At 40.5% G+C, this 26,588-nt stretch overlaps 1 protein-coding gene across 9 annotated transcripts in view; it reads right to left on the reverse strand.

The window, feature by feature from the left end:
• The window catches only part of phldb1b (pleckstrin homology-like domain, family B, member 1b), a 113,604-nt gene that overhangs the window by 31,426 nt on the left and 55,590 nt on the right, over positions 1-26,588 (reverse strand). For all 9 annotated transcript variants that reach the window (XM_034603974.1, XM_034603973.1, XM_034603972.1 and 6 more), the window contains 2 exons: positions 22,028-22,153; positions 13,972-15,476 (listed from right to left, as the gene is read on the reverse strand). In XM_034603974.1, coding sequence (XP_034459865.1) covers positions 13,972-15,476; positions 22,028-22,153 — 1,631 coding nt within the window. The remainder of the gene's footprint in view (positions 1-13,971; positions 15,477-22,027; positions 22,154-26,588) is intronic.

A 26,588-nucleotide genomic window follows, 5' to 3' on the forward strand; every position in this document is an offset into this window, starting at 1 on the left:
ATGTTTGAAACACAGTGTATTGCAGTGCTTTTGGGACTGTGCATGCAGCTAATAGACACCAGTTAATTAGGTTCCACTATTTAATTAGATTCAGTTTTATTCGTAAAGCACTAAATGACAACATTAATTATCTCTCTGCACTTAACTTAGTACAGTGGTACTATTTCTATTTAGTAAAGGTATTAAATTATAATGTTCAGTGTTAATTGTAAGCAAACACTCAGAAACATCTCTACCGGCTAAAAGGTTTGGTGTCACACGTCTGTGAGAGATGGACGTGCAGTATTCATGTGACTAGATAACATTTCTCAAGTTCACATTTAAAGCTTTTATTTAGAGCTGATGGTAAAATTATATGAATCAGTTTATAAGTGATGATGGCGGCAATTGGGCAACTCATGTACCAAGATTTTCACCAACTTTGAGTTGTTGTTCCGGCTTGAGATAGTGTTCACGTGATATTCCCAGTCCCAGATTATTCCTACACAACATGAACTCAAAATAACTGACTGATAACTAGAGGAAAAATATGGTAATAATAATATATATATAAATATAATGATAATAAAAATAATAATATCACGGCAACAAACAATTACAAAATGTATATAAACATGATCAACCACAACATTAAAACTTGAAGTGTATGTGTATTTGAAATCTGTTGTGATAATAAGCAGGTCAAGTGATGTGATGAAAGGAGACTGCATGACATCACCTGTCTCTACAGCTCTCCTCTTGCACACAAATCACACATTAAAGCCACACATCACACACTTTACATTACATCATAGTTAGATCAGGTGAAAAGCAACTATAACCCTGTAACCTGTAGTTATGCGTTTAACCCTAAGGTGCATACTAGCTCCTTCGAGGAATGTATGACAAGCTCACTATATTACACCGAAGCACACCAGCTGACATGTGTGTGTGCAGTCCAAGCTGCTTCTGTAAACCCTGCTGTGTCATCAGGGCATACTGAAAAAACAGCAGAGTCCAAGTGTGAAACAACCGACGATGTGATACATACAAACACACAGCTCAGTCCAGTCATGTTTTCCCAAACAGCCCCTGAAAGGCAGCGCAGTCATATAGTGCACTCACTTCAATATCCATCTATGAAGGCATGCGTAAACTTTCCCTCACTGATTCATCACTACTGACTGTGCTCCAACTGTAAATAGCACCATCTGCTAAATTACTTCCTAGATATACTGCAGTAGAAGAAATAAACAATGAACATCTAACAAATGCTATGAAATGAGAATGGGAAATGTTATTCTCTTCTTTAATTACCAATTAAGACCCACAGACATTATTAAAAATAACAAAGTATTTGTTAGATGTATTGTGCAGCCAGTATAAATCCCATGCACGTGACTTTTTATGAACCAAACAACCATGGGGCTGTGGAGGAATGCCTGATTCCCACAGTTCACACATTCCACAGCCCCCCATGTCTCACCTAGTGGGTGGCTCTCATTATAACTAATGAAGAGATTTCTGGGTTGAGGCTGCTGCTGCTGCTGATGTATCTAAGAAAAGTGGCTTAAAAGAACTAAACTGTTAAAATCCAATCTTTATCAACTCTTTTAAACTGGTGCTATGGTGACAATGAGTTGTCAGAATATTGTATTGTAAAGTTCTAAGTTATATTTTTTTAAACAATCTAAAAGATGAGCGAGGTAGCGAATAAATGGACCAAAACCCACAAACGATAAAAAAAAGTCTACTGATTCGGTACAGTGAGTTTACTTCTTGTTTTATTTATTTAATCATTGAAATTTTCATCTGGGACAGACTGAAACACAAAATAACTGCAACACAAGAGAAGATTGTGTTGTCACTTACACAACAATGTTGTTTTTGTGTATTGGTTTGCTTATAATAGGCACCATGTCCATCTCATCAGACCAAGTACGCTGTAGTAAAAAATCTCCAATATAACAAGGCAGCTCATTTAATCTCATTATGGAGTATTATTAAGTCAACTGCTGTTTCCTATTTTAATTGATGCAACAATGCTGTTTGTTGTACACAAAACATTTCCTACACTTAAAGTGCAGCAATTAGGAATGAACCCAGTTCATTTACTCTGCTATGGAGTGTAGACAGTTTTCTAATGTGACATCCAGCATCTGCCTCTGTCACTTTTCCCTCATTTACTCACAACGCTCTCTTTACTCTACTCTTTGCTTATTTCCTTCCTCCCAGCAGTCAGCATCTCGTCCCTGTGTCTCCCTCTCTCCCCTGAGAGCCTCTTTGTTGTTTCTCCCTCCCCCTCCTCCTCCTCCTCCTCCTCCTCCTCGAGCACCCCAGGGCCGCTCCCCGTCTGTGCACCTTTGATCAGAGCAGTTATTCCTTTTTTTCCTTGAAGCCCGCACCTATGTCACAGGTGTAAATCTTACGTGCGCAGTATTTCAAGCGTAAACGAAGGGGGAGACTCCTACTCAGCGTCTCCGAAAACAGAAACAAACCTCATTCATGATCAGACTGATCCCCAGAGGCTTTGTCGTGATCCAAACAAGAAATATATTTATATTTAATTTCCAGCTGCAGTTTTTTTTCTCTCCCTTGTTGAACACATAAGCATCAAAGCCAGGCAGGGAGAATAAGACAAGGAGGTTCTCCTGCAGCTGTAAACCTCTGTGGATAACAAGCTGGTGGTCCACCATGTTGGCTGTCGCTGGCACTGATCTCCAGATGAAATTATGGAGTTGCTGCTCCGTGTGGGGGTGGCTGCCATTTAAAATGCTGAACCCTGGAGGCATCTCTTTCCAGTCATCATGTCAAACTATTCCAGACTAGATACAGTGATTACAGGCGAGACAGGAGTCTTATTTTTTACAGTCTCTAAACATTGCTGGGGATAATAAACAGGCTTATGATTTGGTAAATGTTATGGGGCAGAGGTAAGATCAGCTTTGTGATGTGTGCTGTCAGTTGAAACAACGTTATTTTGTTTAATATTCTACTGTGAACAAGCAACTGTGATATTAAATGCCAATATCCCCCGAAAGCTCTAAGTTAACAGCACGGGGTTGGTACAGTAGTGGACCATTGTGCTGAATATCCATGTGAGACTGTTTAGCCAGAGGAGATTTATAGTGAGCATACCAGCAAAAGTAAACAGCAGCAAACGGTCACCAGCTGTCAAGCTGGAGGATGCACACAGCCGCCTGCAGCTCCACAGCCCGCTGTCTATTTAAAGAGTTCACAGCAAATTACAATGTAGTGTATCTTTATTAGCGCCAAAAAAATATATATTTGATAAAAAAAAAATCCACCCATCCAGCAGTTGTTGCCATATTTCTGTCTGGACCAAAGTGGTGGATGGGCCGACAGATCAACATTGCCATCCACAGAGCCACACAGCCGGTGAATATGCCAAACTGTTGCAGAATATGGTGCGTTCAGTGTCAACTGAAAGTTTTAGTTTGGTTGGCCAAAATAAACTATTCAGAGTCATAAGTCTGTTTGGGCTCTGGCAAACTGAGGTAGGAATCTTTTTACCACTCCCCAGAAATTGCAGACTTAACAAGCATGAAAAATTACATATGAATATGACAGATGATATACGAGGTGAAAAAATTTTGTGAATGTTCTGAAATGATTGTAAAACATCAATATGGCATCCAGTGATGTTCCTTGGTAATTACAAAGTGCACTAGACTGCTCTCTCACGTTTCCCTCAGCTTATGGAACCTCAGTTTGATTTTGATACAGTTCGCAGCTTTCTGAAACTGAAAAGTTGGATGGAAACAACACTCTCACCCAAAGGTACATATTTCTCTATTTTCCTATCTGTCATCATTATATCCCCTCATATTTATCACTCCTCTGCTCCATGTACATCGACTAAATCAGTAAAGTCAGTTCCATGACTTAACCCCTCTCTACAATAACCTTAGTTTATTCTACAGAATAAATGAAGCAGATATGTGCATTTATAATTACATATATACTACAAAAAATTCTAGTCTTTATTTGAGTTGTATATATATATGTTGTTATATTTGTGTTTTCTGTTTATCTACAGTTATTCATGATAAAGTTAATGGATAAACTGTGAAATTTCCAGCCTGAATAACATTTTTTTTTAAAGCAACATCTTAGGAATCATTGACATTTTAAAAATTTATATATATTGGCCAATATATCTGAATTTTTAACTCCCTGAGTCCCGTGTTCCCTGATTACAATGACAGATTAGCGATAACATCAGTTCCAGCAAGTTAGCTTACAGCACCACATGACCCACTGCGACATGTGCACCCTAACGCGACATGTGCACCCTAACGCGACATGTGCACCCTAACGCGCCTGCACGCCGAGGTTGAACACTTGACGCTGCTCCGCTCGTCTGTGGTGCCTCCTCAGCTGCTGCTAACAGACGACAAAGACGACAAACAGCCTCATCATTGATCATTACTTTAACATCTACTTTAACAGTGTAGAATCCAAAACACTTCCACACACTGCTTCAGGTGGTGATGGTGTGACGATTGTGATGACCTCCATTTTCGTAACAAAACACCGAAACATTACGGCATTATTTTACTGATAGGTCAAGAGGCCACGCAATGTGTCAAGCCGACAGTGATCGCCCTCTGCTGGACCAGGTCACAAACTGCTTCAGAGCCTCTAATGCGCTTCTAGACCATACATTTTGAATTTGAACGGGTCATTACAGGTCGAATAAGAACTTTCCCCCCCACCTTTGAATGAATTTTGGAATAAAAAGAGACAGCCCCAGTGCACAGAGGGGATCTATTAGCAAACTAGCTCAAATCAATAATCTTTGTATGCTTTTACCAAATCTCTGGCCATTGTTTAAATCTGCAGTTATTTTGGGGTTGAAAAGCTCAGGAACCCCTGTAGATCTGAGATTTCCACAGACTACAGGTTGTGTAATTTCCTCAGCCATAATGGGAATACATGTAACATATCATAAGCTCAACTCATAAAGTCCCACAGTCTGAAAGCTCCCTTTGAGCTGAACTGGTAATGACTGAACCAATTGAAAGCTTGGAACCACACATCATCACATGTAGCCAACAGGCCCTGAGCAGTACACTCGTTAATCAGATCAAAACCAAAGACCCCAGCACAGGAAAATCCACTGTGTGTTTTAAATATTTGTTATATCAGCAGCGGCATCAGTTACCTTCATGAGTTCTGCCACACTGTTGAGGAAGACTGGCTTCTCATTAGCCAGAGCGAGCATATACAACCCATCTTGATCCCTTCTCTGACCTCGCCTAGCCGGTATAGTCCTGCTCCCCAGCACATGATACCAGTCCATGACAGACACACACACACACACACACACACACACACTCACTTTCTCTCTCTCTCACACACACACACACATAAACACATACACACATACACACACAGGATCCACACTCTGCAGCTCTGTAGCAGGACTGGAAGATGACTCAGTCTTCAGAGCTGTGCTTCCATGCAGCTCCTGCTGTACTGTAAAGTGATTTCAGAACCGGCTGCACTACTTTGGGACGAATGGCGAGCAGCCTACCACCCCCCTACCTCAGCCCAACCCCTACCATAGTCTTGTGAGAGATGGTGAGGAGTCTGTGTGAACGGGGGGGGCGGAGTTAGAGATTGACATTTGTAAGGACTTCCTGAAGTCAGGCTTACTGGCTGATTCTAAGAAAAGAAAAGTGTCTAACTTTATATACCAAGAAGATCTTATACAGTCTGCAGTGTCTGCTCGCTTCTGGAAATAGGCCGTCAATTTAATCTAGTGTAAATTTGTAATGTCTTCAGTTTCAAATGTTATAAATACAGAACTCCACGGTGTAGATAACAGGGATAACAGGCTTAAAAATAGAGGTGTTGCCGTATAATTGGTGTTTTAAAAATGAAATATTGGTGTGAGCTGAACACTCAATTAAAAGCTTGTACCCATAAAGCATAAGTACGTGTTAGTATGTTGTAGTATTTGAATAACTAGTGCAGATCCCATTCTAAACAATTTTTTTATATAATGAAAGTGAATTTGCTTTATTACTGTTCACGTGTGTGGTTTATATGTAAGTTTAAATGATTTACTTGTGTTTCTATACTTAACATGTCGGCTATTTCAGATGTCACTTGATATAAAGTATTACAGCAACAAGATGAACATGTGCTTTTACTTTGTAAGACTATTGCTAAACAGGAAGGGATTATATGATTGTTGTTGCCATAATAAAGATCAGCACCCACTACAACAGAGAATGTCTGTGTCAGTTTGATAAGGTGAAATAAAAATAAGCAAATGATCAAAATGGTCTTCTAACTTGGTCCACAAACTGCCTGTTAGGGCCCCGCCCCCCACTGCAAGGTGCCATTTATTGAAGTTTTATCAATATTGTCACATGTCCAAATTGCACCTATTTCAACACAGCCCTTCCCTGTGCCTCTAACAATACACATGCCAAGTGTGAAGTTGATAAGTTGAATGGAGATCCACATGTAGACAGACCGATATTACTGGAATTAGTAGATAGATCAACAAAGGTAATGCAGAATTCTACTGATAAAAACTTTTTTTCCCAGACTGTCAAGATGTCACAATAATATGATCATGAATTCTGTTGGTCATGATGATCATGTAAACTAAAATCTGTTACAGTGACAGACAGACCTACTTTAAAGGACTGTTAAACTGTTTAAAAAGTATGAGGCATATCTACCGACAATCTAAGTTTGTGTAATTATTTCTCTCTTGGCTGTTAAATAATGCAGACAATCCTGTGTATACACCGAGAACACAGACCTGCCGACAGTTTATCAGTTTATGTGGGTCAACCATTTTAATGACGTGGAGGACACAGAAAGCGTTCTTCCGACCCTGATAATAGCAACAATAAGAAGAGCAAAATACTGAATTGACTTTGTGTTATATATAGTTGTGTTACAAAGTAATATATTGTATTTTCTCTAAGTAAGTACAGGAAGAAAGAAATTATATACTAGGGCTGCAATGCTTACTCAACAAATCTATTAGTTGATTGACAGAAAAAATGTTCATTTAATTGGAAAACTGGAGACATTTTTCAAATAAAAACACCACTAAATATGTAACATTCTCTGCCCTGTCTAATAAGGCGTTTTAGTTTGTCGTGTATGTCAGTGTAAACTAATGTTAACTATTGCTTGAACAGGACATCTGAAAGCCTCAGCCTGGTTTCCTCTTAACTTGTGATAATCATTTTCAGTATATTCTGACATTTTACAGACCAAATGTTTCATCTAAAAGAATTAATTATAAAAATAATCTGATTAAAAATACATATTTAGTATAATATAAAAAACATTAAAATGACTTGTATATTTGTTTGGTTTTGCAGTTAATACCCGAAATACAAAACCTCAGTGTTAAAATGCTTACGTAGTTTTACAATTCTCTGAACTCTTTTTTCAAATGGAGCCGGAGAATATTCAACCTGAAATGAATGAATGAATATAAAGAAGACATTATGAGATAAATACTGACAATGATACAATCAGACAGAATATATAGATTAACACAAATAAATAGTGAAATAATTCAATAAATCTGCAAACCTGTGATATTATTATAAAATGTTTTAATCCTACCTCTTCTTACAATAACGGAATTAACTGCATGTCATTAAAATCGGCTGAGACAGCCACGGTAGAACCGGTTATTCTGCTGACTTCAAACCAAGACAACGGACTGATTGGATTTATTATTTATTTATTGGATTATTTAAATTTGTCATTGTTGAATTGTTTATTCTCACTGTATTTATTCATGCCACTATTAATTTAATTGATCTTATTTAGTTATTTATTATTATTGAACATTTTACCATGAACTTAATGAACAATTTAAATGAAGTGGAAGCTGGTCCGTGAAGAATTACATGAATAAAAGAGCGGACTTCACTGTAGTCCTGAACAGTTAAATGACCCCCTCTAGTGGAGAGGGCATTAAACAGCAGGCAGCACCTAGATACCAAGATATTTGTAGTTCTATAAAAAAAAGACACATCTGAAACATCATCATTAATACTGAAAGCACCGATATAGGAAGTATAAAGGCAACAGTGCATCAAGTGACATGATGTGTCCTGATCTGCCACTTGTCTTCGGTGGAGAAAATCCACACGTGGCATATTTGTTGGTGCTTTCTCAAGACTGGATTAGTGCAGCTTTCCTTTGGAGCACAGGGCACAGAAACAGATTTATTGCTGCTGTCCCAGATAAAGAGCCACAGAGTCGACCCAACTGTCTTATCTGTCCAAGCTCGTCTCTCTCTTCCTATTAAGTTTTCAACCAAAACATTTAAAATCACAGTAATCTGCCTCCTGACACCCAACCGACGATTTAAACACAAACATGCAGATGGTTGGGTTGATCCAGTAGTCCAAACATTTATTTGCTATTTCTTCTTCTTCCTTCAAAAACAAATCTCCTAAGTCACCACTTCAGCATGACTAAAGTTACACCCTCTGGTCAGTGGGTTTGTGCAGCAGTGTATCAGTGTAGGTGCAGGATATATTTGGCTGCCTAGGTGGGAAGGTCTGGTGTCCCACAGGAGCTGGATATATTTGTTTCTACAAGATGCTGGTAAACATGTGTGGTGCTCTGTTTGATAAGTGTGAAGGTATATTTGGTCCGTTAATCCTCGCGAACAGCGGCAAAGATGCCAACAATGCAGGAGCGATTTTTCTGCGTGACAACATTTGTGACAGAAGAGAAGGTGGAGGGGACATAGCAGACTGGTTCAGGTGGTTAGTGGTATAACGACTACACGACGATAAAGGCCAACTTCCTCTTAAATTCTCACCAAACCAAATGTTTGCCCTAGGATATATATTCAGAACTGGAGCTCCAACCATGATATGTCAAGTGGAGTTCCCTGAAAAAAAATCCCTTGAATCCAGCTCCCTGTCATCCCACTCAAAGTTGAGTTGGCAAATTTCAGTGGAAATCAATCAGGAGTTCTTCATCCTCCGAGACGGCGAATAACAAAGCGAGTATTCTAGCTTCTTCGTGATTTTCTGAAAAGAGAAGCTTCAAGGCTTTTTAGCCACCAAAATATCCTGCAGTGCTGGTTACATGCAACACTTTCCATGTCATTTTAAGTAATCTGAAACTCCCATTGTGCCCCCTTTAAAGTAACAGCACACACTGATCCAGTCCCTTCCAAAAAGTTAGCGCTCATTAAAACAATGGTGTCCTCTTATCTAACGTCACTGGAAAGATGAGATCATCTTTCGTGGACAGACGAGCGGGGGCGAGTGTCTGCCACAGATGAAACATGCTGCGACTCGCTTCATATGCCAAGTGTGTTTGGCAAGACAGCGTGTCAGTCGGGTGACCGAGGGGAGAGAGGAGTGCCAGGCCAGACAGCTTGGATCAGATGGACTAAGGAAAAGGGTCTTCCCTGCAGACGGGTCATTAGAGTGGACTTAGACCCAATGCTCCAAACGAAAACATGAATATGAGCAGAATTAAAAGACGCTTAAGGAGTTTTCACTGTCGTTAAACACCCCTACTGATATTAGGAGGGGTGATCTTTTTAAGTGATAATGCCCACATCATCCACATCCTCTTTCTCAACAATCAAGTGTTTGGCCTGCCACCTATTTCGCGTCAAAAGTCTCCTGTGAAAAAGCATGACAAATTGAGGGAGACACAGGATAATAATATATTGTGTACACTTGTGTGAAATCCAGTCACAATGTCGCATGAATTTAGTTCAGCGCCACCATGAAACTGGGGGACCAATGAGAAGAGGGTTAAAAACTGACCAAACCAAAAACTAAAAATGTTCCCACACTGCTGACCTGAATGTGTCTGTGGGTTCTGCAGTCTCAGGGTTATTATTCATCTGGAGCCAGTTAGAAAAACTGTGAATGCAGGCGTGATCATTCAATAATGATTGGACCAAAATAGTCACATGACATATGCAGTTGGAAGAAATAAAAATATATGGAATGTGAAATTAAAAGAATATTTCCCTAACTTTGAATAGAATAAAAATTGTGGACTTTCGTTTCACAGATTCAGAATCAGTTTCAGAATGGTACAGGCCTATAAAAGGGGACTTCCTTTAGAAGTTTGTTACATCTCCAGGTTGACCCAATACATTTAACAGAAGGCAAAAATGATACTATCATATCATCATGTCCAATAATGGGTTTTGATGTGGTAGTTTTAGAGCTAAGCATCTAAATAAATATATATATATATGAGTTTGCACTTCAAATATCATCTGGTTTGATTAACTTATTGCAAATATAGTATACTAGTATTCAGTAGCTGTGTCTGCAAACGTTGCAGCACATAAATATCAAAATAGATTTGAGGTGATTTTAAAACAGTAAAATGTTCAGCTTACTAACTTCACCATATCAAAATATAAGAGATCTGCATCAAGACAGGTTATTGTCGCAGGTTTATGCTTTTAAAAAGATCTATGTCCAATATATCATTTTTAGATATTGTAATCTCCCCAATATCAGTATTGGCCTAAAGTATTCTGTATCAGTCAGGCTATAGTCCACATGGTCTCCCTCATATTCGATGGTAAATACTGCTAATGAGAAGTTATAAATGATAAATTATATCCACTTTTTTCTTTTAAGAAAATATATCTATTTCTAAATGGAAAATATTTCACCCACAATACGACTGAAGTGAGGCTGCGAATGTACATCATATTCACTATATTATGAAAAAGTATTTCAGGATTATTAGGTATAAGGGTGTGGGATATCATACAATGTATTGCTACAACCCATTCCAAGAGTATCATCAAGCTAATAAATCAGTGTATGTGGGGAAGAGAGTCGCTGTAGCCTCCTGCTGCCTCTGAGCTGTGTACTCCTGTTGATTTCACAATAAGAGTCTCTTCAGTGAACAAACTTCTCTTAGAACTCATAACTTTGTTTTCTGGTAAGCAGGCTGTGTGTGAAGCGCTTTAAACGCAGACACTCCGGGGCAAGAAAAATCTGTCATGACAGTGAGTCAACTGTGACTAATTACAGGCCCTGCAGCTCCACGCCTGAGTTTCTGCACTCGAAAAATACAATAACATAACAGGCTGCTGAGGAATCTTGCCTTGTTCTCAGGCTGCTGGTCCCTGTGAGCCTTATTTACTCCATACAAATGTATCTCTGACCTTGCAGTCCGTGAGCTATTTGCACAAATCTAAAGCAAATATTATCCTTTGTGTGACCATTGTTGTACTAGTCCAAAGGTTGTGGTGGCTAAAGACGATGAGAACAAAGGATGTGAAGTCTGACAGACTGGTGTAAGTGACGGCTTATATGTGCAGTAAAGATGAATTGGTAAAAAATCACCTGTGTCACATTCATTTGGAGAAAGGTGCTAAATTTTCAGGATTAATCTATTGTCCAAGAGTGGTGGGAGAGACACACCTGTGAGAACATTTTCAAAGGTTTGGACTCACCCAACATAATGCAGACTGCTGGGTATAACGTTTAGAGCTTTTCCTGAATGTTTACTGGGAGTTGGCTCCAAACTAAGTCCAACCACCAATATGACATATCATCTAATAACTGAGAGCTAACTTGTGTGTGTTAGGATGCTCCATCAACTTTGTGTTTAACGAGTGAGAATTGAGTGTGAACATGTTAGAAGTACATTTCAAAATGTCGGGTCTAATATGAATATGACTGGAGGGATTACAACAAAACATGGTGGAAGGTGTGTATGGGTCCGGGAAAAATCCAGATGCGGATCAAGTGGCAGAATCTTTTCAGCACTTTCTTTAACATATTTTCATTCATTTCTCTGAGATCAAGTCATAGATCTAGATATCTATGAGTGTGTGCATTTTGGTACAGACCCAAATAAAATTCTGGATCTAGTGAATTCATATAAATGTAAATGTGGTTTTATTAGGGGAGTCTTGGCAGAGGTGGTGGAGTTTTGCGCTCTCTTAGTGTCATTGTAGTTATGTTAAATGATTTAATATGATGCAATACTAAAGCTATACTAGCTTCTTTGTTTCATGTGTTTAGTACTGATATTCAAAGATGAGTTAGTGGCAGAACAGTTTGAATATTTCATGATTTTAAATAAGTTTGGCAACATTTAAAAACCTACATATCTCATGAAAATGTTTGCAGCACAGCAATGTGCATATTACACATCCTCTTAACAGTTTTCTGAACATATGCTTCTTTTCAACTGTTTCTTATAATGTCTACTGCCTGTAAGATGTCTATACAGTTTACCCTCTTTGTTCACTCTCATACTGTAGGTCGTCTCAACAGGTCTTATTATATTCTTATCTCAAAGAATTTACATTTATGTCCAGAAAAAGTAAGGTAGTTTGTCTTTCAAGCATTTTGCACTACTGCAAATGTTACTGAGATTTTGGAAATACGTTTTATAACTTTTGTAACAACCAAGAAGTCCAGACATTTACACTCAGTGAGAACTTCTTATAGGAACTGCTGCTGATTCCTTCAATCAGAAATCGGCCAATCATGAACCAGCAGTGCAATGCATAGAATCATGCAGGAACCACTCAGGATCTTCAGAAGATATTATCTAAAGAGTAAAGCTTGTATATCCATGGTGAGGAGCAAATCTAACAAATAACACTGACTAGCATCTGATAAGTATTAAAATGTCAATGTGCCAACTGTTGCAGTCAAATGAGTCAATGTGTGTCTTGATATGACTAACTTGAGTAGATCTCTCTCACTGGCCTTGCAGCAAAGACCTCAGCTCTCTTCACCATCAAGGGTTAAACAGGGTCTTGTGTATGAATGCAGCGCTGCCAAGCCTCTATAGGAGGTACCAGTACATGACCTGGTACATAGAGATGGAAGGCATGTCGTCTCAGTCTATCCAACTGAGCTGGCTTCACTCAGTCTCACACTTTGTAATTACAAGCAGGGCGGGCAGACGCCTACTCACACAAGCACAAACGCATGTAAAGGCTTTTTAAAGGACTTTGTCTCTGCTGTTTCATTCAGACTGGCAGACAAGTTCAAGATGTCTACCACCGCTCCCCACCCCCTCTGTTCAGTTTAGGAAACAACAAACAATTGGTTGCTATGGGCTCATCTGGCGCCCTGAGACCGCATGTCGGCAGCAGTTTAGACAGACAACAGCCAAGTTGCAGACAGTTCATGTTTGTTTGGAAAAGGAGTAACCAGTTCCAAAAATTATCTTGATGGAGATAACTGTAGGCATTACACTCCCTTCCTCTAGGAGGTCGGACAGATAAGAGTTAGACCAGGAAAATTTTATCACAAACAGAAATTCTTCAGGTGATAATCACTCTAATTAACTTCTTTAGATGCGTTAGAGGGAGCTTGAGGGTCTTTCCAAACCTTAGATCCTCAGTAAAATCCTCACACATCACCTTGGGGGGGTCTTTTCTTCATTAGAAGACTAAATTTAGTGAAAATTCCACATTTGCACAATCCTGTTTAAACAGGCATGGTCCATTACTTTTCAAATAATCAACCACAACAATTTGGGGGCTCAGTGCCTTGCTCAAGGGAACATTGCAGAGATAGTTGTAATTATAAATACTAAACGCCTTCAGTTGGCTGGCACACAACTTAGAATACTCCACCTAATCAAAGATTAAATGGTTTAATTTAGAGTGTTGATTGGACAAAATTTTTATTTTTACCTTGGGTTCAATCATGTTCAGTATAAAAAACAATTGTCAATAGTGCATTATCTGTCACAGAATAACTTTTATATTGTGTATTAACGTTTGGTATCAAGTAGATAACAGCAAAGATGCTGTGTGACAAACTGGTAAAACACTAGTAAAATGTAAAATTAAGCCATAACAATGAGTAAAAATCTCTTTAAAATCAGCTACAGAAATGAGTAGAAGTATTAAGCAAAATTACATTAACCTGTAAAGAGATGTTGAGAGATATTCTTAAACTGAATTACAGTTTTTCATGCTGACATGTGATCCTGACTCACCAGTCTCTCCATTTCCTGCTCTCGAAGCCTCTCCTCTCTCTGTCGCCGGTGGTACTCCAACAGCTCATCCTCGTTGTCGCTGATTTCGGTGATGCTGTTCTTCCTCTCCCTCATCCCAGGGTGGGGTCTCCCTGCAGACATCTTTCTATGGGTCCTGGGACTGGCGGCAGGGGACGAGCCAGGCAGGGAGCCCAGACTGTAAGCAGGAGACAGGGTATTCCCAACACTCGCCTTCCGTACCCCCGCACAACTACCACTGCCCTCCATCATCATAGAGGTGGGTGATGGACTGCGGGCTCTGACTCCCCTGCTGCACATCTGCTCCTCAGATGTAGATCCAGTCTTTCGTCTGAGCCTTGGACTCTCTGGGACAAGCTTGCAAAGACTTGAGGGACTATCTGGGGTCCTCAAGGTAGGGATTGTCCCTGGTAGCGCTCCTGGGAGTACTGGGACGCCTCTCCGAGCCATGGAGGGGCTAAGAGGAGGCAGCTCTCTCATAGTGTTGCTTGCTCCGCTCCCACCATTCAGCTCCAGGTTCCTCCTGACCATACGAGGGCTTTCAGGGGGCTGCAGTGAACGTGGATGTTGCTGAAGCGGCGAACCTTGGATGACATGCACAATGGGGTCCAAAGGAGGCTGGAAGGCTCTGAAGGGTTGGGAAAGCTGCCTGGAAGGGCTAGAGGGGAGGGAGCGATCAGCTAGAGTGGTCTGCTCTCTGAAGGGGCTGGCAGGTCTTTCATGGAGCACCGTGGTTGACTTGGTCCTGGGACTGGAGGGAGATGGGGACGAACAAGTAGGGAATTTAGGAGTGAGTCTGGGGCTACTCGGCACAATGTTTCTACTATTGAGAGATTCACTAGAGGACAGCAGGGACATCTGTCGAGGGCTTTCAGAACCATCTTGGCCTAGTCCTCTGCGACTTGGCTTGGGGCTCGGAGGAGCTTCTGCTAGGACCATCCTTTGCAGCCTTGGGCTTTCCTGAACCTTCTGACCAGCCCCACCGCTGCTAAAGTTAGGCAAAATGGTCCGTGGCTGGGGTAAAGGTGGAGGCTGGGAGGTGAAATTGTAGCTAGAGGAGCGTACAGGCACTGGTGGCAGAGAATAACTCTGGTCCTGGGGTCCTCCACTAGGAGATGGGCTGGTAAAGCTCCCACTGCTGGCTGCTGAGGGTGAGGAAAGGGGGGAAAAGGGAGGGGAATTATTCTCATAGCTGGACCCCACAGACATGGCCCCCGGGCTGGTAGGAGGGGACAGCAGATACCGTCCTCCTCCATTAACCATGGGTGACAGAGGTGAGTGAGGAATTGATTGGTCTCCAGGAGGCTTTTTGGCCTCCAAGGAAGAAGACTGAGGGTCATCCATGACTAGGGAGTCCATGATGTCCTGGAGGTCCTTCTCAATTGAGCTGACGATTGCACTGTGCTCAGACTGGTTTCTCTCTCCAGGAGCTGGGGGCGACTTGGCGGGACTGGACTGGTGATTCCCATTGACGAAGCTCTCTGTGTCTAAAGGGGGAGAAAACAGGAAAAGAATATCAAGCTTTGGGTTTAAAAACACTTGATACAAGGAAGGTCTATGTGTAACAATCACACTGACATTAACTTTGAATCTGAGAGCTCTGCCAAAAAACTTTCAGGCTTCTCCAACAAGAATGTTAAACTTGGCAATGCAATGTAAAGTCATCTGGCAGAGTTCTGCATTTGTCAATCAAATGGGTTCAAGCCCATATTCCCAGGAGATTTCTCTGAAATGTGTAACAGTGTAATTCTACTGTTTACCCAAAAATTGGCAAAACAGATGATTAACTGAGTGACACTGTCATAACTTTGCAGAGTTGGAAATTGTGTGTCACAGCATTACTATTTGGAGAGTGTTAAATATTGAGACTCATGTCTGTAATACCGCCTTTCACTGCATTTTACTTTCTCACCAGTAGGAACATTAACACAGCCAGTGTCACTGTCTGCTCTTTATTTACCAGAAAAAAGACTTTGCTCACAGGTCTCTTAACAACTCACCTTAGCTCTTAGCACAAGTATGACTCAATGACTCTTACTCTGACAGTGAGTTACTGCAATATTGGTTTAACTATTGTCAATTCAAAGCAAATTTGTTCATGTTTGCTGCTGTTTTTGCCCCTTATCTTTCCATAACTAATACAAAGTGCTTTGCTTTCATTCCTGCATTCCCTTGTTTGGTTAGGTTGTGTGTCTGTGCAGAAATCACACTGCAAAAGTATCTGACCTCTCCAGAAACAAATTTGCTTGATAATTCAGAACCTCCACGTCCAGTCATAATCTTGTGAAAACTTCATCACTAAATATCCATGCTTTCCTGGCCCAGTGTAGAATCCGGACAATCACAAGGGCAGAGAAGGGATTAGTGGTGAGGAAAGAGGGAAGGACAGAGGCGAGGAGATGAACTGAGAGACAGGCCTGTGCAATGGATAGGGATCAGGAGATAAATGTGCCTGCGTAACCCAATTACAGTAAAGCCCGAAAGCAACGTAGGACACAGGCCGAATAATCTAATCTTAACCGTCTCTCTTTAATGTCAGCATAGTAGATTATTGCAACAGAAACACATGGCCACGTGGGAGATTCACCAGCGTGGCCTTAAGGCAAGGATCAGAGCACAGATCAGGTTCTATTACTGCTAAATGAAATCTGCGTAAATTGACTCGTTGTCTGTTTCAATGGAAACATGAGGATAATTGCAGTATGGAGTCATTAGTGCGAACACGGAGGTAACGCGAGACGACAGAAGAATAGAGCTGTCATGCTCAATGGTGTTGTAATAACATTAGAAATCAGACAGATGACAACGGAGCCAAGCAGAAGATAACACAAAAAAACAGACCAGAATAGAAACAGAAGTCAATTTTGTCTCTTAGTGGAGATGACGTCAGAGAGCGACGTCCCATCAGCAAAAAATAGGCACAAATAATGCATCAGCTGTGTTCAGCAGAGATGGACGCTGCCTGCTCCCTTGTGATGACTCTGCCTTCATGAAACCTGCACACATTCACATGAGCATCATAGAGCATCATGGTCTGCAGGCTATCACACAGACACGCTTCATCTGTTGAGCTCCACGTGAATCTCAATGACAACAACCCTGATGGGTTATTACGTGCAGGGTCAAAAATCTGGGGGGGTGGGGTGTACAGAGGAGGGGGCGACAAAAATAAATGCATCCGTTTGCTGAGGGAAAACCCATGCAATGATGTCATCGCCTCCGAGTCCACCATGCCAAACCTCATTGGAAAATCGGGCAATTTGACGTTTGCTGGCACGGCGGTAAAAACTGCGAGTCTGACACGACACGACATGAGAGATGTGGTTAAACACGATGACATCTACTGTTCGGCATCGGTGACATCATCAGTGAGAGCTTGTTGCGATGCACAAACATGTGGATCTTCTGCTGTCCCCCCACATTCCCCCCCCTCACACTGTGATTCTGCGGTCCAAGCCAACATATGTGTGTTTTTCTACTTGATCACATGTTTTATTGAAGACCTGTGTCAACCCTCCAGGACCAACAAGCGAACGGTCTTGTGTCTTGTGGCCGGTGCCTCATCACTTCTCTCGCCCTCACACACCGAGCAGCGGGGTTACTCACATGAAGGAGCACAACTGCGACCCGGTCAGTGTCAGCGGGCTTCACTTGCTAACATGACCGCCCACTGAGGCCCACATCCTCCGGACACCGCGGACAGACGCACCGGGGTGTGACGGAGCCCTGCCGCGCCTGGCTCCACACACACCGAGGGAGATTTGGAGATTCACCGGCGAGGGTGATGTTTCAGCCGGGGCTTGGGGAGCTGAGGCACCGCCGCTGCCCACGGTACCTCTGCCGTCAAGCTACCGGAAACAAAACACGGCTTTTCCCACCAGGGCCTTCAAAGTAAAACCAGCGGTCTCGTTTAAGTGCACGCGGGAAATATTACTGTAAACCTCGTGTCATCGCTGAGAACAACAAAAATAGATTCAGGGTTAATGGGATGTCTTCAGTGTGAGAATAAGTTTATTTTCGTTATGTCAAATACCAACACTGTCACTTGAGTTATGAAAGGTAATAGTAGGCAGGCTCTACACTGTACACTGTATTTTAAGAACAACATGACACCAGAATGAATACCTTTCTTAAATAGACCGCTCCTATCAAATGAATGATGTTGTCTTTTATTTTGAAGGTAAAATCGCCCTACTCCCGGTGTCCTGGTTGACTTGACGTCGCGCTTCCTCTCCAGGCTGCTGTGAACTTTGACAGCTCTTTACTGTGTCAGCGGTGGACTGCTCTCTGTTAATGTCCAAATTCTAGATGAGAAGTTTTTTTCTGAAATAATTATTTTACTATGCTGGTATTTCAACTGCATTGAAAACAATGCATCAGGAGGAGTTATTCTGCTATTGGACCACCAATGAATGACATTCACTGATTTTCTTCAGTGACAATGAGTGGCTTTTTTAAATTACTTGTTTTATAATAAGGTCTGATCATCAGGACAGAACATTAGCTTAAACAGGAACGGAAGTCTTATTCTAACAACTTCCAATGGGAGAAAACTGTGAAGAAAACCGAGGTCGAGTTCTGTCGACAACAGTTTTTTTCTTTGTGGAAGTTAATTCATTTAAAAACACTGTGTTTAGTGCATCTGTTTGAAGTTGTCTGTACACACACACACGCAGCCAACAATAACAACTAAAGCCATAACCATATTTTATTAGACCGTAAACTTCTTTGATTTTTTTTTAGCACTGGCCTTTTTATGACATGCACCAAAACTATGGGAGGAGGAAGTTAACAGTTCGTTTCAAGAGAAATTCCTGCAGGGAAAATACTTTTTAATTATGTCACATAAATTAAAAGTATTACTACAAAATGGAATTGAAGTATCAAAATTAAAAGTATTTATAAAGCAACAAATTAATGGCAATGTGACTGCTATACTTGTATATGTTGTATAAGTTAATTATTATGTATGGGTAAGAAGATTTTTACTGCAGTAGTTGTTCAAGATGGAACATTTTAAAAAGCTTTATTTGAGCATAAATTGAGTGACATAAAAATACTTGAGTTAACTGAGTTAATTATATCCTGCCACCATTTAAACACATGTTTATAATATAATCAAATAAAATATGATACAGTCTAAACAATAACATTCAGTTTTCACAGAGTCTGTCATATGTGCTGTCAAAAACAAAAAATGCAGAACAATTATTTAATAGGTTATATGTACCATACCTACACTGAGCTTTTTCATATACAATTCTGAATAAAACAAAACAAATGCATCCTAAAATAGAGACCTTATTAATCCATAACCCTAACCTGCTGAAATTCAAATGCGGAGCTAAACGGAATAAAAGGTACAGACTTCTCTTGTTGTCCTGTAAATAATCAAATTCTATTGTATTGTATTTATATTATTGCTCCCGTTGTTTTTATTGCGTAATAAAATCTAAAATGAATAATGAATAATAGAGTAACCACAATAACAATCAACCGCATCCCAAACATTCAGCTCTGTCGGCAGCTCTGCTTAACACACACTTTCGAGCAGCCAGTGTCGGATACAGCCGTCACATCACAGACAGAAGGTGGACGGAGCAAACATATAGAAGGCAGGTGGGGGGGTGCAGAGGGAACTGAAGGGGAAACCCAGGGATGGAGGGGGCAGAGGTGGCAGACAGTAGAACGAACTGGAGGTTTATAAATAGTTTCTGAGAAAGATACTGTAACCCCAGCCCTCGGCCTCTTTAAGCAAACAGCTCAGCGCCACAAAGCCGTCTGCTGGCCTGGCAGAGAGGCACAGGAAACGTCCAATCAGTGAAGAGGTGGGAGCTGAAAGACAGCTGGCTGGAGACAGCTGGTCAGTGGACTCGTCACTGACCTGGCAAAGCTCACCAAAACCAAACAACAGACAGGTGAACGTGACCGGCATCATGAAAGTAGTGTGGCACCACAAAGCTGTGTGACAAATGAACACAGGAGGAGGACAGATGCAGAATAGAAAAGCAATTTTTACGCAAATGTACCGTTATGTGCCAGTCACCTAACCTTCATCACAGCTGGTGTGTACATTTGATAAGACTGACACATGCAGGGGGTCAACGTAAACTTCTCACCAACTTCACCTACATACAGACTCTTTGGTACAACACGTGCTAGTGATTATCAAACCAACTTCAGCCTGGTGTCTGCACACTTCATCATTTTTGAAGTAACTGACTGGACTTTTTGGCTCCTCTTTTCCCAACTTCACTTGCTGCTGGCTTCATGGTGCATGACACCTTCCAATTCATACTCATAACCAATGTGTAATAAACCTGACCTTTACCTGATCTCCTATCTTACTGAACAGATTTGGCACTTATAGGCTACATCCATATCACTAAGTTCAATAGAGAACAGCAGTTTCAAACTGTGCACACAAGTGCTTTCACTCTGTATCATATTTAATCTCAGCCCATACTAACACGCATTGAAACGCATTATCACGTGACAACTCACGTACATGCCTAGTGTACGTGCCAAAACTCTGGTTAACGAGTCCATACACAGATAACAAGTGTAATTTCAAAGTCTCTCCAAGCAGATATGACAGATATGCCCTCTTTATCATGGGAGTGGTATAAGCAGTCTTCATCTGGATGCAACTCAGGAATGCATAATTGAGGAAAATGGTAGGTTTCTAAACAACGGAAGGCTTTCATTAGCGGGAGAGGAAGGACACAGCACCCGGCGATCATGCCTGCGCGCTGTAGTTGTGCCCTGGTAGCAGGTAGCGTCAACAGTAGGAGGGAAATGACACAATGCCATGGCAGATCCGTGCTAGTGGAGCTGGCCAAGAAAAGATACACTTATGGTAGTGAGCCTATGAGGAGGAATATTCAGAATACACACAGGCATACACATAGCTAAAAACTTTGCTTGGAGACGTAGAGGAATGAGATGCTCATAAAACATGCTGGGCACTCTTCAGGCTTCAGAGTTCAAAGGGTGCTGCATTTTAAATTCAGATACCAACACTAACGCTCTTGTAGCAGAGCTGTAATTACATATTCAACATGTTTAATGTAGAAATGTTCAGAGAGAACCATTTCGGGGCATTAAAAATAATGACATTTTTCCATGTCTAAAAGCAGATCTTACAGCAATAGTGGTGTAAACTCACTTAGCTTATTAATAAAAAATACAAAAAAGAATAACTAAAATACAAAAAAGCAAAATCTGAAAAGGAAATCAAGGTGCAAAAGCAATATATTGGCTCAGTCCTGTATACAGTGACAAATTCAGGGGTGGCAGCTGGAATAGCATTGGCCCCTTGAAGAGCCCCTGTCCAGTCAGTAGTCTTTAAAAAAAATAACAATACCAACAATAAGTATGACCAATTGTTAAAAATATTTTTCTTTGAAAACACAATGTCCACAAGGAACAATTAAAAAATATATATTCAGTGATGTGTGGCTTTGCTCAAAGCTATAGAGCTAACAGTAAACAAGGAATGACTTAAATGTCAACATTAATGAATCAGGAAATGCGCATGGATGTTGGACATATAATTGGCCCCTCTGCGTAAATTGTGGCCCCTTTATGGCCCCTGATTTAGAAAAATCCTAGATCCACCACTGCCTGTTTATCAACAAATGAATACACTTGTATAGTGTTAACAGCTGCTGCTACCTCCACTCTATCCCAGCTATAAAAAAGGGTAAAATGCTCAGGGTTTACTGCAGTGCAAGCAGCCACCTATAAAATGAACAACCCTGCTGCTCCACCTCACCACCAACCTGTTCGCCTCCGAAACAATGTCAGCCATTCATCCATATAAGGCCAAACCGAAACCAGAAATCAGGAGGAGAAATGCTCTTTCTTATTAATGTGACAAAAACTCAGTGTGTCTTTTTTTCACACTGGGCCTGGTGTTTCTTTTTTTAGGTGGAAAAGGGTGTAGCTATTGAGTGAAAATAGGCCGAAAAATACAGTAAAACACGCAAATTAATGGGTGTAATATAAGGATGCACATTAGTGCCTGATGCATTACCTGTACATATTCTGTAGTCCCCCGTGGAGACACTTCCTCCCTGGGGCATCATGCTCTTCATTCTGAAGGCTTCTTCAGGGTGGTTGAAGCGGAAGAAGTTTGATTGGCCAAAACACAGCATGCAGCCTGGAAAACAGCACAAACGTCATTTCTATTAATTTCTTACACACAAAAAAAAAACAGCACAGTTTAAAATGTTCTACCTTTAGTTTCAGTGGATTACACAAGTTAGTGAGGCCCACAATCCCACTTGAGCTAAAAGTGCAATTTATTTAAAGTACATAAACTGTAAAGTGCTTTGAGTGGTCATCAAAACTAAAAAAGCACTTTTTAAATACAGACCATACAGACTAATAAATAAACATATAAGTACACATGGCAGATAAGCATGTAAGAGTAAGTTTCTTTTTTAATTCATGTGCAAAACTCTAGATGGAGCACGGAATTGTAAGGCCTTGTTATTTTTTATACTATACTATACTACTATACTATACAATATCATTATAATTTAAAGAACTAAATAACGATATAAAAAGCAAAAAGGAGCAGCAGCTTGAGTGGGGTCCCAGGATGATACATTGCCAACAAGTCAAGAAGTCCTTCGGCCATTTCTGAATGTTCAAATACTGTAGTTTGGTTTATATTGTTTCCCGTTTATCAGTCTGGTCTCAGATGATGGATAGACAAGCCAATGTGCCAATCCATTGTGCAGATTTAGAAAGTAGAGTTTTAACTTTTTAAATCAAGTTGACAAACTATTGAGGTCTATTGTGCATGTTATTAACAAAACAGAATAAATAAACTTTTTTTATGCACAGCAGCCTGTACGCTGACACTGTACCTCAGATGACAGCAGTTTTCCTCAGCTTTTCTTTAAGGACTTCGTTTCTTGCAAGATAAGAGTGGATAGAAAATAAACTAAAGATTACAGTTACATAATTGAATGCAATTATATCTGTGGTGAGATTTCTGAATCTATCAAGCCATACTATATCATTAACTCGGGACCATATCCCAACTGTTGGTTTACAGAGTAAACACAACGAGACAGCATGTTAATCAGTAAGCTTCAGAGGGCCGTGCTACCAGTCTGAATGCTAAGTTCAGCTATTCACCTGCTATATCTAGCTTCATATGAAGTGTACAGATGTGTGAGCAGTACCATCCCTCTCATCTGACTCTCAGATGTGAAACAAATGAGCTTATTTCCTGAAATGCGAAAGTTTTCCAATTGAACATTAACCTAGATTACACCTATTTTAAGCACACAGGTTGGACAGAGACACAGAGGAATGTCGTAATAGCCAAGAGAGGTTGGCAAGGTGTGTGTGTGTGTGTCTGCTCGGGTGGGGGTGTTGAAGCAGTGCAAGTTGCTAAAACAGGAACCAACAGTACGAAAAGGCCGTGCTAACTCAGATGACATCATCAACACTGACTTATGGAAAAACAAAGCATGAGGGCGCCTTTGTCACTGTGAGGTGATAAACTCAGATGAGACAAATTACTGCTAAAATAAAAGACAGAGTGCAGCAATCATCTTTAAGTATCACACCAGTTTGGGCTTTGCATCAAAATGAGAAATTCATAATTTACACAAAAAAACATTAGCATCTCATTTGCATTTCAAAGCCTCTTTTTTTTCTTTCTGGAAAGCAGCAAGTTGCATCAGGAATGTAAATTACATTTTTAATTAGTAAAATACCCCCAACGCTAAATGAGCCCGTCTTCTTTCCGTAAACTAAACCCATGGGTTTAGACATTCAAACTGTCTGATGTGCCTTGCCCCAACATCCTTACAGGAAATGCATTCAATTATGGAGATAAGAAGCTGGAAAAATGCTGTTTTGGTAGATGTTTAATCCCACACAAGACAAAGTGATGACAGACTGAATCTTCTGAAAAATATCAATTTATAGATCTCAAAAAATATGTGGAATGTGTACCAACCTGTGCAAAGAACTGATGAAATTTCAGCATGATTTCATATTTGCATTTGTTATTAGAAAGTTAAAAGTTAATGTAAAAATACATAGAGTGCTATTATAAGGCAGCTGATGCAGACAGTGGTGCCTCAATTTAGGTTTCAACGTTAAAACGTTAGCTGTACTTCAATATTTTTATAATAACAAAGGGAGAAAATGACTATGAGTCTCATGTGGCATTGAACCAAATAACTATTTTCACCTTGTTCTGAAGTTCAACATCTACAGAATGTTTTTAGTGTCTTTCAGCTGATTGTTTTAGTTTTACAGATGACAGTTGTATGTTTTGTCAACTCTAGTGTTAAGTATTCAATAACAAAGCTGCAGCATGCAACACACAGCACACAGACAAATATAAAAACTAACTGGTGAACATAGAGGAGCAATCAGCTGCTAAAGAGCCAGGTAGGTTTAAACAAAGGACAGAGCTAATGTGGGAGTAAATATTGGAGTTAATTCACAAGGTGCTGGATGGGTAAGCAGGCAAATGGACTATATTTATATCACACTTTTCTGTTATGGTCTTATTGACCATTTAAAACACTAAATACAAGTCACATTCACCAATTCACGCACACATTAAGACACACTCAGACACACACACTGCCGGCACAACTGTTGGGTATCTCGCCCAGGGACACTAGCCCACATCCTGGAGGTGCTGGGGATCAAACCACTAACCTTATGGTTAATGGACAACTCACTCTACCTCATGCTCCGCAACCACCCGATTTTTTTGCTAGCAAATGTGCCATGTCCACTTTAGATGGCTAAGAATATTTCAGGTTTGAATTCTTCCTAAATGTCACTGTTATTTTTGAGTTAACATCCATTACTTGTGTGATACATATTTTGTTTGTGTTTATTCAAGAATAAGGGATAAAAATGTGCTTAGGATTATTTTTCTTAATATGAAGCAGCAGAAGCACAATATTACAAACGCTATAAGTCATGAAGTGACACAGCTGATCCTCACGTTGATCAGGCCTCAGACCCTACAAACACACTCAGTCTCTATGGTGACATAAATCACATCCACTTTCCATAAAGATTTGAAATGTCAAAACACGTAATGCACATAAATAATTCAGCCTCTTCATGTGCCACACGGCCGATAAAAGATAAGCAGTCACATGTTAATTGCTCTCTCAATTTAGCGCCATTGTCCTGCTGAGATTATGAGGGAGAGGTCTTCCAGGCAGAGCAGAGATAAGATCCCTGCTTGTCGTCACAGGAGAACACGAAGGTGGAAACTTCTCCATGACACAGAAGGCTGAGGTGACGTACAATAAAGCCAGATGCCCTTTTATTCTGGACAAACACACACTGACAGGCTGGGAGGAACCACCTGATTAGATCACAAGCTGCGGGCACGGACACAACTGATGCACAATGATGGAAAGTGGCTGTTTTGACAAATAGATAAATCTGCAGCCCAGAGGCAGTAGAACAGGTAAGTAAAAGCAGAGACACTTTAGGAGTCACTCAGAACAGACATAACACACCGGTTTCGACTCGAAAATACCATAATTCCATTTCTATTGTTTAGATATCTTACCCAATCTTTCCACGTTCACTGGACTCCCTGACCCAACACATGAACTAACGCTACATCCATACTACTCAGTTTTTGCTTGAAAATGCATAAACTTTGCTACGGATACACCCGTCATCTACACTTCTCTGAAGTTTTAGAGCTGCTAAAACAGGGGAAGTTTAAAAACGCTGCTGGCCCTGTTTTAGTTTGAAAACTCTGGGGCAAAGTTTTAGTCTAGATGGGCAGAAACAGTGATGTTTAGAAACAAAAACATAGACACTCACAACCACTTGCTGATTGGATCTTTTCGGTAACAATTTAGCCTTTGCTGATTCATCACACTCCTATCACATAACCTCTTCCGGAAGAAAACAACTGGCATTAGCCTCGGCTACCAGTGTAGAACTCAACATGGATAATCAATAAAAAGCGTTGTTGACCCCGTTGTGTTTGCTAACAGCTGTTGTGCCGGTAAATTCTGTATTTTACAATGATACAACTGCTTACATGCTTAGGAAATTATTCTTTCCTAGCTATCAATCTGTGTACATCGGCATGCGCTGAGTGCATGCAAGTGGTCCCATAAGCCGTTTTCAAACAAAAAAGGTAGTAGTATGGATGTAGCCTAACGGGGCCACCAAGACAGCCATTTACAAGGCAATTGAGGGTCACCAAATAAACTGGAAGTATTAACACAGTGGGAGAAAACTGGAGCAACACAAGGAACCCCTTCAAGACACTTGGAGAAAAATCAAATTCCACACAAGATAGGACTCTTGAACACTCAACCTTGCTTTGAGTGTTAATTAAAATGGTGCAGTGTATTGAGGAGTTCCAAACTGATTTCCTAAGCTATAACAAGTTCATGCAAGTCATCAGGGTTGGGATAATTACTGCCAGGGTGAAAAAACATTAAGCAAGAGCCCTTCCTTATATTGAACGGAGAAGCCACTTGTTGTTGTTGGATGTTGATTGTTTTGTTTTTTGTTGTCTTTATTCACCCAAGTGTAAACAATGCTCACATTTGAACTAGCAACCTTTT

The sequence above is a fragment of the Hippoglossus hippoglossus genome, chromosome 13 (assembly GCF_009819705.1).
Source record: "Hippoglossus hippoglossus isolate fHipHip1 chromosome 13, fHipHip1.pri, whole genome shotgun sequence".
Classification (NCBI taxonomy): domain Eukaryota; kingdom Metazoa; phylum Chordata; class Actinopteri; order Pleuronectiformes; family Pleuronectidae; genus Hippoglossus; species Hippoglossus hippoglossus.